The 15,793-nt window shown below is 39.3% G+C and overlaps 2 protein-coding genes and 1 long non-coding RNA gene across 3 annotated transcripts in view; 2 read left to right on the forward strand and 1 right to left on the reverse strand.

The window, feature by feature from the left end:
• The window catches only part of fbxl13 (F-box and leucine-rich repeat protein 13), a 31,816-nt gene that overhangs the window by 11,162 nt on the left and 4,861 nt on the right, over positions 1-15,793 (reverse strand). The window contains exons 3-14 of the mRNA XM_028449430.1: positions 15,505-15,592; positions 15,336-15,403; positions 11,087-11,223; positions 10,349-10,443; positions 10,145-10,243; positions 7,105-7,200; positions 6,881-7,016; positions 2,466-2,518; positions 1,405-1,505; positions 811-940; positions 259-357; positions 43-163 (exon numbers count right to left, since the gene is read on the reverse strand). Of these exons, the coding sequence (XP_028305231.1) occupies positions 43-163; positions 259-357; positions 811-940; positions 1,405-1,505; positions 2,466-2,518; positions 6,881-7,016; positions 7,105-7,200; positions 10,145-10,243; positions 10,349-10,443; positions 11,087-11,223; positions 15,336-15,403; positions 15,505-15,592 (1,223 nt within the window). The remainder of the gene's footprint in view (positions 1-42; positions 164-258; positions 358-810; positions 941-1,404; positions 1,506-2,465; positions 2,519-6,880; positions 7,017-7,104; positions 7,201-10,144; positions 10,244-10,348; positions 10,444-11,086; positions 11,224-15,335; positions 15,404-15,504; positions 15,593-15,793) is intronic.
• LOC114464830 (leucine-rich repeat-containing protein 17-like) lies at positions 626-6,801 on the forward strand. Its single transcript, XM_028449429.1, has 7 exons — positions 626-870; positions 3,156-3,303; positions 3,396-3,872; positions 3,964-4,175; positions 5,463-5,618; positions 5,692-5,833; positions 6,326-6,801. The coding sequence occupies exons 2-7, from the start codon at positions 3,179-3,181 to the stop codon at positions 6,591-6,593; spliced, it is 1,380 nt and encodes a 459-aa protein (XP_028305230.1). The 5' UTR covers positions 626-870; positions 3,156-3,178; the 3' UTR covers positions 6,594-6,801.
• Positions 12,239-13,194, forward strand: LOC114464833 (uncharacterized). The gene is made up of 3 exons (XR_003674265.1): positions 12,239-12,415; positions 12,938-12,993; positions 13,059-13,194. It is a non-coding gene; the product is annotated as an uncharacterized LOC114464833 (long non-coding RNA).

Genomic DNA, 15,793 nt, shown 5'->3' on the forward strand with positions numbered 1-15,793 from the left:
AGATTTTTTTAAGCACAATGAAGTTTTTTGTGAATGATTCACCCTCTGTGCAGAACGACACAAACTTGGATCCTTCTGCGATGCTTTTGAAGGCAACATCCGTAAGATTAGGAGCGTTCAACAAAGAAACAGCTGCCAAATGCCAACATGTGGAAAGTAGAGCCTGTGAGAGAAGAGTGAGATGCAAATAATGTCTTGTTTTCTTTTTCAGTTTTCTTGATTCTGGTTGAACAATCCATTTGAAATGAACCCACATACCAACACACAGCTGTCTGAAAGTGTGGGCATGTCATTTATCACAAGCTCTTTGATTGATGGGCATCCAGCAGAAATATATCTGAACCCATCTATGGTCATCTAGGAGAAAAAAGAAAAAAGGAGAGGAAAATCTGAGTCTAAAGTAGAATCTGAATCATTTTCCTGGATGTAGTTTAATTTCTCCATTGGTCCAATTTCTCAGGGCCCTGTAAAGTTAAACTATACATCTGGAACCAAACTAATTCACATTCCTGGAAGAGAGCTCGTGTTTTATGTGTTTGATGCATGTGTTTTGGAGGGTACAAATGGTGAGTGGGTGGGCCAGGGCGGATTGCGTAAACCTGAAACCTCCTCCTGGCCACAGATGCCTTCAGCCCTCTTTGGTTTAGATCTTTCACAGCACAGTCTGAGTGTTGGTTGAATGCAAACACTCAGGCAAGAGCAGACACGTGGAGGCAGCATAAAGAAGAGGTTTAACCACAGCCAGAGGCAGGAATCTTTTGTAGCTGACATTTGAGGAATAACTCAAAAGGATCGTCTCGACGGACTGACCTGAGTACAACCAGACAGGTTTAGGTGGATGAGACTGCGACAACCCTTCCCCAAACTCAGGTAGAAAAGGCCTTTATCTGTTAATTTGTAGCAGTAGGCCACACTCAGATGTTGGAGGTTTAGACAGTTCCTGTTGCAAATTAGAAGTAGTAAAAACAAACAAGAGTTTTGACAAAGAATATTTGTGTTGTTCTGTAATTTTTTTAAAGAAGTTTAATATAAATCGAAAACATATACTATAAGTCAATCATAGCCATAAAAAAGCAGCCTAGAATTCACACAACATTCACGTTTTTATGGGAACATTTACAGTACGTGTATTTTCTATAATACCAGAGCGAAAGCAATCTAATGACAGGAAACATCTGTAGCTACAAATCTATCAACAACACGATCACTCTGTCAAGGCATGAACAACTGTTTCTCAGAATCATCCACATACTGTAGCTCTGACTTCATGGAACTTATTAATGTAACAGAAACTCATACAAAACAAACAAATGATGCTTCTGGAAGCGGCGGCTCATACTCTGCCAGTGTTGGAGTCCTACAGTAGGAACAAATGTTGTGTATAATTTTGGAGTGACTCAGTACCTGGACAGCTCTTTGAGGGTTGTGTTTGTTACCAGGGTGCGTGAAAGGTTCAGATAGAGCAGGTACGAGCAGCCTTCCACGATCCTCTGAAGCATTTCATCCTGTTAGAGAGACAGACTCACATGTGAATGTAGAGATGTTTGTGTAGCAGAAAGGAATCGAAGGAATGCATCAAGTTAATTCAATCATGCCAGTAATGTGTTACACTAATATCACCGCTTTTTTCACCAGAGTTATCTAACATGTTACTATTTCCAAACAAGTAGTCAGATTAAAGTTATTTGTCCAAGTCACTGGCAGTTACTGTTTTTGTCATTTTCCTGACCTATGCAACGAGTCACGTTTTCAGAGGAAAACTCACGTGTTAAGCAGTCAGCGACACTCACGTAAACAGTTAAATACGTCAGGTCAAACAAAGACTGTCTTCATTTTATATCTTATTTTCTAAATAGTATTTATGTTAAGTGAAGTCAAGAAAGGATGTTTTTATAGTTATTTTAAAAAAGCAACTATGTTAGGTTTTTTCAAGAGAGGCTGTCTTTATTTTATCCATTTAAAAAAAAGTAACTATAGTAAGTAAATTCAAGTAAGGAAGTTTTTATTTTATTTTCATAATTGAAAAAAACAAAGGAATTATGTCAAGTGAAGTCAAGAAAGGCTTTCTTTTTTAAAAAAAAATTTAAAAATTGAGAGGAAAAATGTTACTGTAACTTTAATTAAAGCGAAATTTTGCAAAAGCGGCTGTCATTTTTATGTAAAGGCGGTGGGGAAGCTGCTGAGTTAAACTAATGAAGTAACTTGTAATCTAACTACTTTTAGAATCAAGTAATCAGAAAAGTAACTAAGTTACTTTTTAAAGAGTAATTGGTAATTGATTACTTTTTCAAGGTAACTGTGGCAACACGGATTGTATTTAGTTTACATTTTTCCAGAAATGGCTTTTATATCCTTCTAAATTGAGAAAGTGTGGAAGTAACATTGCCAAAAGCATTTGTGTGAGACAATAAAAGATTATTTTACATAGACTAGATTTATTACCACTATTTAAAAAAATTACTTGCCGTAATGTTGGTACACTCTGATATATTAAGCTCCTGGAGATTTCTGCATTCACCTAAAAAGAGAGAAGATCATAAACTGATATAAAAACTGTGAAAAACTTTTATGGAATTGTATTGTTTTTTAATTAATCAGAATCCTAAGTTTTAATTACGTCCCCAATATAACGTGTTACTTTGTCCTTCGCTGTCTTTGGAGGGTAAACAGCATCTGTCAACCACAGTGTATCTTTGTCCTGTAACGTTTTGCTTCTGTTTAAATTCTTAAGATAGCAACAGGCAACTGGCGACCTAGGGGCCGCATGCAGGGCCACATGTGCATTTTGTGCGGCCCCTAATTTAAGTCTTAGGGACCTCTTCAGAAAAGTCTTAGGAGTCTTTTCATCCTAATTTAAATGCACAAAAAGACTACAAAAATGCACAAAAAGACCCCCAAAAAAACATACAAAATTATGAAAAATTTGCCTAAATGGAAAATAAAAATACATGTCAAATACAATTTCTCCCCAAAACACAAAAGACAACAACAAATAACAGAAAAATAAACAAAACAAGAACAAAAATGTCTCCAAAAACACTCAAAAAATGACCAAAAATGCAAAATGCTGAGATGATATTCTGAAATTGAGGCCCTCAGATCAGACAATCACATTTTCATGGTCCGTGATGTGATTAAAATTGTTCTTTCTGCAGAGATAGTCAGCACCGGGCTCAAGATGCGTATGGTTCGCCCCCTCCTCTTAGCGTCCCTGCTCCTCCTATTGATCCCCTCCATTGAGATGAAAAGACCAGGAAAGGGCCGAGGCCTCAAAGGAGCGAGACACAGGCTGACACGAGACAAGTACGTACTTTCTTCTCTATAGTCTAATTTGTACATTCAATTCATGTTCGCTATTCAATCATTCTCATCCTGTTGTATTTGAAAACCATCAGAGTGAGAGGTACTGGCCGTCATGGAAGATCCCGGGCCTCCAGGCTTGTGCCATCCAGCTGTTCTGAATCAACAGAAGCCGGGGAAGTCTTCGTGGATTGTCAAGATCGACATCTCTCTGTGGTCCCTGCCTCTAACAGTTGGTCCCAGCTGCCCAAACACCTTCTACTCGCCCGTAACCGTATAAAATTCCTTCGAGATGGGACCTTCCTTGGATATGAAGGATTAACCAGCCTAGACCTGCAGCAGAACCGAATCTCTCTTATAGAGGACGGAGCCTTTGAGGGTCTGACAGAACTCACAACCCTGCTGCTGCAGCACAACCACCTAGGAACCCTTACTGAAGAGGCTCTCATCCCAATGCCAAAGCTTCACTACCTACGTTTGTATGACAACCCCTGGATGTGTCTCTGTCCAATGGAAAGTCTCATACGGACGCTTCAGCTTCCCAGTAACCGTAATTTGGCAAATCATGCCAGGTGAGAGTAGTCTACCTCCACATAAGTGTATAAACTTAATGACTGATACCTGAAAAGTTACCAAACATACACATCATGTCTTCTCCATCAGGTGTGCAGAGCCGCTCAGGTTTAAAAACACGAAACTGAAGCAGGTTGATCCGGAGATGCTTTGCAAGGAGTTCGACCCAGCCATTGACCAGCAGGGTGACCAAACAGACCCTTCAGGACCTCTGGATCCCATTCCCTTTCGCAGACAGGATGCCACCACGCTGTGCCACACCTACTTTTTCCCTCAAGTACGAATGGATTGCAGCAATCGAGGCAAGCCTATCTATCTATCTATCTATCTATCTATCTATCTATCTATCTATCTATCTATCTATCTATCTATCTATCTATCTATCAGTGACGTGCTGTGACCACTAGGGTTGGGTAGGCACGTTGCAAATCGAGACCACCAATGACAATTTCATGTTTCTGCTGTCAAGTGTTAATTCAATTCAAATCAATTTTATTTGTATAAAGCAATTTCCTACAAAGTCATCTCAATGCGCTTATTAAATTATAAAATTCATAATAAGAAAGAAAAAACCCAATAAGATCCAAATGAACAAGCATTTAGCCATCTAACAAACTCAACATCATAAATACAATTAAAGAAACATAAACAATTATTTAATATAGCCTCCATACTCTCCAACAAGATATATCTCATCCATCCGTAGCACATCCATTGTTTGTGTTGGAAACACAGAAACACAGAGAAAATGGCAACAACAACAACTTAGAACATCCTCAGTGAGGAGCATCCACAAAGCCAATCCTTCCTTTTGTTCCATTCACTGTAGAAAGTATGAAACATGTTCTGACCTTACCTTTGCTGAAGATCTGGTAGCTCAGATGTTGGTCTCCATCTTTTAAAAGCTGTCGTTTTTCCTCAAAAAAAAAGTTTCTCTATCATCTCTAGCACTGTCATCCTGACTGTAGCGTTATCCCGCCCACTAGCTAGAGAACGTAACAGCAGCAGTCACATGGCATCTATTCACTAATGTACTTTGAACTTACGTATAGCATTTAGCATAGCGCGGTTACGTCCAAAGGCAGCTCTCTACGCTGCCTTTGCACGTAAATGGTTGTCATCTTGGGGACCTGACTGCGCATGCGCAATGGGAACGGAAGCAGAAGAGCAAAGTGCCTTTGGGAGGGGGCGTGGCCTCCCTCTGCCTTACAGCGGAGTGAAAAAAACTGTGCAGCTGTTCCAGGAAATAGCGCTGTTTAGTAATTTGGGCTATGAAACACACAAAATGCGGACACTTTTAAACTTATAGGTACTGTAGGCTATTGGAAATGGAAAAAAATAATAATTTATAAATATATTATAATTAAAACAAATAATCAAAATATCAATTCACCCTTGGGTAGGCACTGCCTCCTTTGCCTACCCTGACTGCACGTCACTGCTATCTATCTATCTATCTATCTATCTATCTATCTATCTATCTATCTATCTATCTGTACTTGAGTTGAGATGCAGGCTATTTTAAAGATAAGTCTTTTTTTCTGTAAACTACTTTCAAGAAACTGAAACACCTTCCTGTTTCTTTCTAGGCCTGACTGAGGCACCTACTGGTATTCCGGACGATGTTGTTCAAATTGACCTTTCTCGGAATTCAATCAGTCACCTTAAAACCAAGTCTTTTCATGGTCTGAGAAGTCTAAGAACCCTGAACCTCAGTCAGAACCACTTGGAGCACCTCGACACAGGTACTCTGGTTTCTCCCGTTTTACAGTTCATGGACCTGACGTGGTTTCTGAGTTTGTCTTTTCCCTCACACAGGTTCCCTGTCTGGGCTCCTGCACCTTCGTGAGCTCGACCTAACAGAAAACAGCCTGCATTTCATTCAGTATGGGGTTCTTGAGGACCTCTACTTCCTGTCGCAGCTAAAGCTGGGAGGAAATCCATGGATGTGTGACTATAAGTGAGTTTTCTTGGAAAAATATAGTTTTTTTACTCGGCTTATTGACATTGTCAGAGAAGTTTAGCACATAGCATTGTAGGATGGTGGATGTCTTTTTCCTTCATTCTTACTGTGATTTCTTGAGTTTCTTCTCCACATAAGGAGCACAGTTATTGGCTTGATTTAGTTTTTATTCTGGTTTGTTCCCAGTATTCCCTGTGAGATCACCTAACTCTGCGAGAAAATCAGAGGTTTTCTTGTAGGCCTCAAAAATAAACATCTGCAATTGATTTGCCGCAACTTTCAGTGAAAACTTTAGAGATGTGTTGAAAAGTCACTTTGGCAGAGTTTTTGGGGCAGACAAAAGATCATGTGTATTTCAAGCAACATTTTAGACCTTTTACATCTTTTTATTAGTGCAAATTAATTTTGATTTAATGATCTATGAGGCTACACTACGTCATCATCTGATCCTTTCCAGCAGCTTTAACTGATTACTGTCTTTCTGTTCAGCATCCACTACATGATGTACTGGCTTCGTCTGCATTCTGGAGTGAAGCACTCAGGCCTGATATGTCGCGCTCCACTTGACCACGCTGGGAACAGTGTGGAGGAATATGTGCACGACTACAACAGAGGATGTCCAAATGAAAGAAAGCCCAGCAGAGAAGATCAGGAGCAATTGAACACGGCGCTGGAGGTGCAGGGGGAGCTGGAGGAGGAGCTGGAGCCGAGCCACTTAAGAAAACCCAAAAAATATGAAATCATTCGGCTCTCATAATTTAATTTTTTCTTTCCTTTTTTTTTTTTTTTCATAAAATCCCATGTTCAACTTTCAAAAGCTTATTCTTTCCACTTTAACAATTTAACCTTCTTACAATATCAGCTAGTCTGCATCAGATGGAGAAACTATTTTTGTATGTTTGGTTAAGTTTTTTGTTCTGTCAGCTGTTTTTTTGATTAAAAATACAAAAAAAAAAAAAACACAATACAGGCTTGGATATTATTTTCACTGCAATACTCACTGCATAGATTTAAAATAATGAAAGAGAACTTTGCAACACTCACAGACACATTTAATGCTGTGCCATGTCAGGGACGTGCATCCTCTCATGTTGAGGTGGATCACAAATGGACGGTAGCTCTGAAGAATCTGCTTTGCTGTGCTGTCTGTGATCCAGTTTTTCCTTGTAGAAAAGTTTATCTTAAAATGAAAAGGGCCAATTGATCACCTGCTTTCTGTTTTAAAAGCAGTTTGGACATGTCTAAACAACTTGTTTCCTAATACTGACCTGACTCCACAGTGTGCCTGATTGGATGATAGATTTCCATGAAGAGCAGACCTCTGAACAAATCAGCCAATCGCTGAATTCCAAATATTGAAAAATCTAAAAAACCAAGCAGTTAATGAATGTATTCAAACTACACTGACAGGCCCATATAACAACAGTTAGAGTGGGATCTATTGGCAGGAAGTCAGCAGGGATTACATACGGTACTATCGTGGACTGTGTGATTATAGTTTATTCATTGTAAAAAGGAAAGATATTAATCTCTGGAGCTGCTTCTGTTCCTCAGTCATTTCTATTGTCGGTTTTAGGGTAATCAACCTTAAAGGGCCCATGATAAGCTAAATCAACTTTTCTGTGCTTTAAACATCATAAAGTGCTATTATGGCTTCATACACATGCCCAAAGTGTTTTTTTCATTGATTCACTCAATCGCTAGAGGGTGATTTGCCCCTTTCTTACTGCACCTCACTGTGACTTTCACCTCGCTCCAAATATGATGACGCGTTCCCACTTTGATGACGAATTTGACACAGCACTGAGCTGGAGAAGCCGCGCCTCAAAGAAGCTCTCTGCTGTGATTGACTTAAACAAACACGCCCACAAAGGTGAGCATTTCAGCCTCCTTCGCGCAGTGCTATGTATATATTTTCTACAGTCTATGTATGTCCGGTGAACGCCCCACCCCCACGCTCTGTCTCGTGTTTATAAAGCAGCATTAGCTCTGCTACGGAGTGGGTGGGAGGAGGGCGGGCTGTCCTCTGGCCCTACATCACCGTGCAGGGAGGGGGAAGCCAGTGTCCTGTCTATAGACACGCCCACTCATGAATATGAATAAGTAGGCTGCTAATCAGCCTGTTTTCGAGTAGACTTTTCAGAGGCTAATTTATTTTGGGAAAATAAACTTCAAATACTATGTTTTTGGGGTTCTTTGAACAAATGGAGATGGGTGAAAAACAGCATGACATGGGATGTTTAAGTTAAAATCAAACAATCCTAAGCAGAGGTAAAATACTTACCATATAAGATGGTAAAATATATTTTCTTTTGGAGACAAATTTAGAGCCGAAGATGAGGAGTGGCTGGTCGGATACACACAGGTTTTATTGTTAAGTTGCAGAGAATAACAAACAGGACTGAAGCTCCAATGCTTTTCCAAATGTGATCTGGGGTTTCACTATGAATCCCGTGCTCACCCAGTCTCTCACATATTTAAAGAGTAACTAAAAGAAATTCAAATAATGCCTTGATTATGGGCGGAGCTCCTGGAGTTAAGTCACGTGCAGTCTATACTATACAATCTCCAAAGAACAAGCTATGCTATGCTAACTAGCAACTCAATACTCACGATAGCTCTTTATTCACGATTCTCTTAATGCAAACTACTCGCCACAGATTGAGGAGTCCACAGGTGTTAGTTTCGATAGAAGGGGCGGAGCTAACAGTGGTGGTTCGTGACGTGAAAAGCCACTAATACGTCACAAGAAACCACCATTTTCAGCTAATGCATTTTTAAAAAAAACAAAATACACCAAATTTAAATACTTTGACTAAAATGTCAAGATCTGGACAAGAATCAATCAGCAACACTACTTCAAACCCAAATGCATTTTCATTTCAGCAGACAAAAGTGGTTTCAGGGTTTGGTTACTCTTTAAGAGAGTAGAGTTGCTGGTTTCATCAAACCAAACATGTTAAAGTCACCAAGGGCCTATGTTATGAAGCGAGATTACCATTTATCGCGCTAACGTCTTACAGAGCTAAATCACCATGGTAACTTATGCTGAACTACTAACTTGGTCGGGAGCAGGTTTTACTCTGGCTAGGATCTGAGCGAGTGCTAAAGTCCCGCCTCCTCACCAATCAGTTCTCTTAGAAAGCGAGTTGTCCAATAAAACGTCACTGTGTGGATCTGATCTGACAGCTGACAGGAGAGAGAATATTAGACATTGATGCAATCCTTTCATTTACTGTAGATGACATTCTATAGGAAATATATAGATTTATATCTGATAGACTGATCTATAGTCAGCTGATGAAACCTGTCTTTGTATGTGCAGACCAGTGAAGTCATTAATTAATTAATTCATTCATTCATACGCTATAGTGAGGCTGACGGCATCAGCAGGAACATACTCCAGACTGTGAAACAATGTGCTCTCATCCCAGTGTGTGTGATTAATAGGTCTACTTGAATAGGAAAATGTGTGTGCTGTAATAAAGTGAAACTGATCAGAGCACTGTCCGTTTTATGCATTAACAGCCTTTTCTGTGTTGTTTTTAGTCCGAATTATGGATTTTAATTATTCATAATTTCAAACTTAAGCAACACCTAACCTGGTCGGGACCAAGTTATGAAGTGGATCAGATCTGAGTGAGCATAGAAGCTCCAATTATTAAATTAGCATGTTGTGATCGACCATCGTAAGACAGCTTCTCTCTGACAGGGAATGTTTGGTTAGATGAAGCCCACTAACGAAGATTAATCCAGGATATAATTATCTAGATTTGTAGCAAAGGCCCTCAGTGCAAAGGCCCTGAGCAGGTGTTATCAAATTGTAGCATACTGCAGCTTCACAGCTGAAAACATGCCCAAATTATTATTTATTCACATTTATAGTTGGAAATATTTTACAGATTTTGCTTTGGACACAAAGATCATTCAGTCCAAGCTTTTGTTGTTTCAGCAGAGTGACGTGAACAAGAAGCTTCCACTGATCTCCAAACATGGTGAAGATAAAGCTCTATTTATAAAAGAAAGGTGATGGAAAGCCATTAGAGCAAACAAGGCCAGATCTGCTTCTGCTTTGGAAGCCAGTCCAGAATCTAAATGAACATAAATGTGTGTAAGCAGAAGCATAATGTGCTGCAAATGACTTTATAAACAGACTGGATGTGTGTTTACAGTGGAGTCCATTGTAGGCGTTGCATAATATGTGATCAACACAGCTGCTTTCAGACATAGGCTAGTGCAGGTTTGAGACAAGGATCTACACATTACTTTGTGTAAACTTGTCACATGAACTCACAGTGGAGGAATTACCTTTAACGAGAGGCTGCTCGGAAGCATCAAGATCCCATCACATCTTTCTCTTGTCAGGTGATCCTGGGCGTCATATTTTATATGACTTGTTTCCAATCTCTGAAAGTTGGTAATAAAACACAAAATAGTGAGAAAGACTGAAGCAGAGTTCGGATTATAATTGTATTATAATTTGTGATTCCAGACCTTAGAATGAATAAATACCTTAAACTCTTTGGTCCTCTTTGAGTTCTTTGCAACATGAAGCCATGCAGTGAAGATACGCTTAAGTACAAGTTTCTCAAGTTTCTTGATAGCGACTAGAAAAAGGTCAGTTAGTGCCGAAGATCATTATTAGCCTCTAGAGTCTAGAAGCTGACAGAGGGACTGAATGAGTCACAGCAGTGGGTGTGTGTGGTGGGAAAGAGTGGGATTTTAGGAAAGGCTTTGAGTTTAATGCATTTTTTAACCACAGTAAATGTTTTTCTATGGCACTACATAGGAGAAAGGAAGCTGCCCATTCACAGCTGAGCACATGTCAAACTCAAGGCCCGGGGGCCAAATCCGGCCCTTTGAAGCATCCAATTCGTCCCACAGGAAAAAGTAAAAATGACAGAAAACATTATTTTTTTTGTGTAAATTACCAAATAATCCAATTGTCCAGATATCTCAAATTCACCAACTCCACAATATTTTTAGGAATTTCCATTTTTCCTTGTTTATATCGCATGAATGCTGTCATTTTTAATTGGAAATTGTGGAAAGAACTCAAATTTACCCACAAATCTTGCAATTTCTACAAACAATTGCATAAAAGTCCTCTAAATTACACAATTGGTAACAAGAATTTTTAAAGTGAACTGAACTGATATTAAAAAACTAGTTTGACACCCATGCAGCAGAGAAACCCATAGTGCACATTAAAAAGCAACAACAAACAAACAAACAGATTCAGTCACCTACCATCCTTTCTGCTTTTGTGTAACTTCACCCAGTTCAACCACTTGTTAAGAGTCACCCGTTGGCTATTTCTCACATCCATTTTAGGATCGGGATTAGGGTTGCTGCTATTCCTCTGTACAGTGAAGCTCTTCCACTTCCTGTCACCCCACCAGCAAAAAAAAAAAAAAAAAACTCATCATTAATTCACTAAGCTGCATGGGACCCAGATAAGATGACAGTAGGTGGTGTTAAGTTATCAACACTAATAGAATAAAATAAAAGCAATAAATCAAGTTATCTTTCTTCTGACGTGTGTGTTATAATTGGGAATGTCAGCATGAAGGATTTAGCTTTTAGATGAGAGTGACAGGGGAAAAGGTCGGCAAATGACTGCTCTGACAATGGATTAGTGAAAGGAAACACGTGAAACTAAATATCCTCTTCAACCTGTGAACAATGTTCCAGGGAAAGTGTCAAGGCTTGTCTGAGGAAACACCTGACTCACTTGTTTTTATCAGGAGGAACTGGCAACCCGGGGGCAACATGCGGCCCTCACGCAAATTCTTAGTCAAAACTAAAAGCACCCCAAAACAGACAAAATGACAGTAAAATACAAAGTGATGATAAAAATACACAAAATGACTCCAAAAACACACAAAACAACAACCTAGGTACACAAAATGAGTGATAAATACACAAAGTGACAAAGTTTCTTGAAAGATCTTTACAGAAAAAAAGATTTATCCTGTATCTGGTAAGAGGACAAACCCACCCAACAACAAAAAAAAAAAAAACACACACACACACATGGAAGGACAACAAAATTATTACACAAAATGACAACAAACACACACAAACCCTTTGTTCTTTTTCTGTATTAATGCTCAAATTGGTCATTATTTTAATGCTGAGATGAATGCTAATGATGTGGTCCTGAATTCAGACAATCCTATTTTTATGGCCCTTGCTGTGATAACATGTCTGGTTTATATGGTAGAATTATAGAATACCAGATCTGTGAACAGTAAGCACATGAGATGTGTTTGTTAGGTATAGATATTTAATTCATCTTTGAAAGTGCAGCGCTCCACCTGCCTCAGTGTGATTGGTTGGATCTTTCACCCACCAGCTGCCTTCAATCACCTAATCACAGCCAGTGGGAGCAGAATCTCAGACAGTTTTCTTCTTTTGTTACCCTTTCCCCTGCCTGCTTTTATGTTTTCTGGAGCAAGAAAGGGTGAAGCATGAGCTTCAATGGTCTGGACTAGTAGTTTTAATCAACAGTCAGCTGCTGTCACTGCTGCAAAGGGACTCTGTGGTTGAATTTACAGTCATGGCTCTTCAATTTGGGTAAATGATACACTTGATTCTTTTTTATTACATTTCCCTGCTCTGCTGTGAGAAAGTGTAGGTATGTTAATGTTTAAATGACAGACTCACATGCACAACAAGCTGTTTGTGAAGCTTCGGTCTGACCTAGTCTAGCATTTATTCATACATTTTTGATAGTCTTTAAAGAGTAATTAAATGTTTTTTTTCAGTGCTGAAAACAAATGTATTTAGTATGAAGCACTGTTTAATTCTTGTCCAACTTCAAACCTGGCTATTAAATTTTAATTTTGCAATTGGCTGAGAATGGTAGTTTGTGACATTTTGGAGGCTTCTTACATCACAAACCAGCACTGCTGGCCCCGCCCTTTCTATAAAATCACCTGTGAGCTCTGCAATCAGTGGGAGTAGGTTGGCTTGAGAGAATTGTGAATATAGAGCTATAGTGAGTATTGAGCAGCTAGTTGGCATAGCATAAATCAGTGATTCTCAACTGGTAGGTCAGGACCTGGAAAAAAAAAATCATATATACTTGTTTTTCAGGGTCTTATGGCTTTGCATGCTTCTATGGGGCTGCAGTTCTCTCTCTCTGCAAAAAGGTAAGGTGTTGAAGATCATTTATTCACTGGACCAAAGATATACTATATAATTTATTTCCTGACAGGCTACAAAACTACACGAGACTACTACCCCTATGAGCGCCCGCAAACCTCTGGCTTGCATTATTCTGAAGTACCAGTGAACACAAACTATGAGAATGAAATGCAAGCGAGGAGACGACAAAACTATGTTCCTCAGAGACAACCTGTCCCCTACAAACCTGGTGAGGTCTCTAACCCTGCTGCTGCTGGTCTTAGAGAGGAGCAAGTGCAAAGCCAACCTAACTCAAGATATGGGTTTTTGGGGCCCTCCATTCCTTCTGCAGAGAGAAATAAACACTCGAGTAGCTTTTCAAACCCCTTTGGTTTACTTGTCAAGCAACATGCACAAAATCTTGTAAATGGTGTCAGCTTCCCAACAATCAACCAATTCCAGAACTTTATAGAAGCAATGAAGAGCTCCTACCTAATACCAGGAGGTGACTCGAGTAGATATTTTCAAACTGCACGGGAAACTATAAAAAATGTTGAAGGAGAGTCTTCTGTAGGCTACAACGGTTTTACAGAACAGCGTGCTGACGATGTAAATAGTAATTATTGGGGTGAACAAGGTGCCAGCGACCAGACGCCAGACAAACCCCTTTCTGGCCCAGATCCTGGATCCTCAGCGAGTCTAGTTTTTTCCGATGGGGATGCAAACCCAGAGTCAAACCAGGGCTCTTTAAACCCACAACCTCATGTTCCACTCACAGTGCATGGCTCGAGTGATTTGGATTATCCTGGGAGACATGTTGACACTTTCACCAATATTCCTGAAAATCAATTTAAGAGGCCAAATTATGTTCCCTCAAGACTGTTTTATGAGGAGGACTCATCTTTAAGAAATCCTGAGGATACATCCTCTGCCAATCCTTCATTTAGCCAAAACCAGGATTTTACCCCTTACCGAAGTACGGCACGAGAGAATCCTATACCTACGACTCAGAAATATGTGAATGACTTGATGAGGAGACCTCAAACCCCAACAGGTGACTATATACGAGGTAAAGTCTTCCATAGAGTTTCTCCAAATGTTTCACCACTAAATCTGTTTTTGGAGCATGATGATCTAAGTTCATACGTACCAAAAGTTCAAGTCTACATACCAACCCAAAGGAAAATGCCAAACCTCTTAACTCAAGCGTATTACCCAGCCGATGGCCTAAAATCAAAAAGTCTGGCACTTAACCACCTTCAGCCTTCATTGCCCTCATCCAGGAATAACGACTATGGGCCACTGGGGACTAAGGGACGTGTTACTTTTCAAACTCATAATCAAAGTCATTCTTTAAAGCCAAAGCAGCCTGACAGTTTTTACTCGAATCCTTCCAGTACTGATCAAGTCTTGAGCAAACCTGATTATCTTGAGTACCAGCGAGACAGTCCTAATGTTTTGAATTCGGCCAGCCAGACAAAAGAAGAAATCGTAGATGGGATTGCATCATATGAAACCACAAATCCTCAGAGCTCATTTGCTTCTCAACAAAGACATTTCTCTGTTGATGGTTCTGTCAGTAATAGACTTGAATCTGACGAAAAGAGACTTCCAGCCCACAAGAAGAAAGTGTTTAAAAACCAAGCCTCCTGGCCTTCTGATCTACAGTCTGCACCTAAAGGTTGCGTTGTATGGACAGATGGCACTAAAACCAATGATGCTCTGCCAAAAAACACTCGATTGTCTAAAAATGCACTCCTGAAGAACAGAAATCGCTTTGCGAGAGCTACAGCATATCTATCGAAAACCTGTTATGCACAATATCAGCAGGCTCTCAAGAACTCCAAAAAGGATCCCTGGAAAGTTGCCCCGTCTCAACGCAAAGACTCCAAAAATCCAAATCCTGACGTGCAGATAAATAACAGTCTTTTCAAGTGAGAAGTTACTGGTAGGAATTCACTTAACTCTGCTTTTTAATCACATTACTTTATTTTTCAATACTAATCCGTAGTTGTATTTTAAATAGAAAAAGTTGGAAAAAAATCTGTCTTAATTTGAATTTCATGTTTATCCTGTATCTCTTGTAGGCCACATTCTTGACAGTGAGTCCATGCAAATATGAGTAAGTATTAAGCTTGTTTTGTTTTTTAAATTTCAACACCAAAACTGACTCAAGTCCACGTTTTCTCTTTTTTTTTTCTTTTTTTTTTTTTTTAGTAGGATTGATTTCCAGCTTCAAATGAAGTTCCTGATGTTCTCTACTCATCCAGTGTCAATAGTAAAAGTCTGAAACAGGTATTGCTTTGTACTAGTCTTTATTGTAACATTTGGTGTATTGGAGTTTAATGTAATAATTGTGCATGCTTACCTGAAACAAAGGCTTAATAATTTATTTCTGTAGCTTGAAAACGCCTTCTCAAACAGATCCAGAGACACCTGGGGAGGAATAAAGGAGTGTCTCTAAGTGGCACAAATCATGTCAAAGTTAATTTATAATCTAAGGTTTTTGTGATATTTGATAATGTGCGGTGCTAAACCTCATTATCGATCTCCATATAATCCACAGCCTTGCCTGCCAGGAAGTATTTTGCAGCTAGATGCTCTGAATCGGTGAAAAACTTTTGCCTAAAACAAGTTGGCACAAACCAGAATACTCAAATATTCTAATTATTCAGAATATTTTGAGAGGCAGCTTTTTATATATATGAAGTCTGACATCAAAACATTTAAGCAGGCATGTTGACAATTATTGAAATTTGATTTAAGGTTAATTTTGTTTCAAAGATTTAATGACCATGTTGACGTAAAGACCAACTTGAGATGCCT

The sequence above is a fragment of the Gouania willdenowi genome, chromosome 6, assembly GCF_900634775.1.
Source record: "Gouania willdenowi chromosome 6, fGouWil2.1, whole genome shotgun sequence".
In the NCBI taxonomy this organism is placed as follows: domain Eukaryota; kingdom Metazoa; phylum Chordata; class Actinopteri; order Blenniiformes; family Gobiesocidae; genus Gouania; species Gouania willdenowi.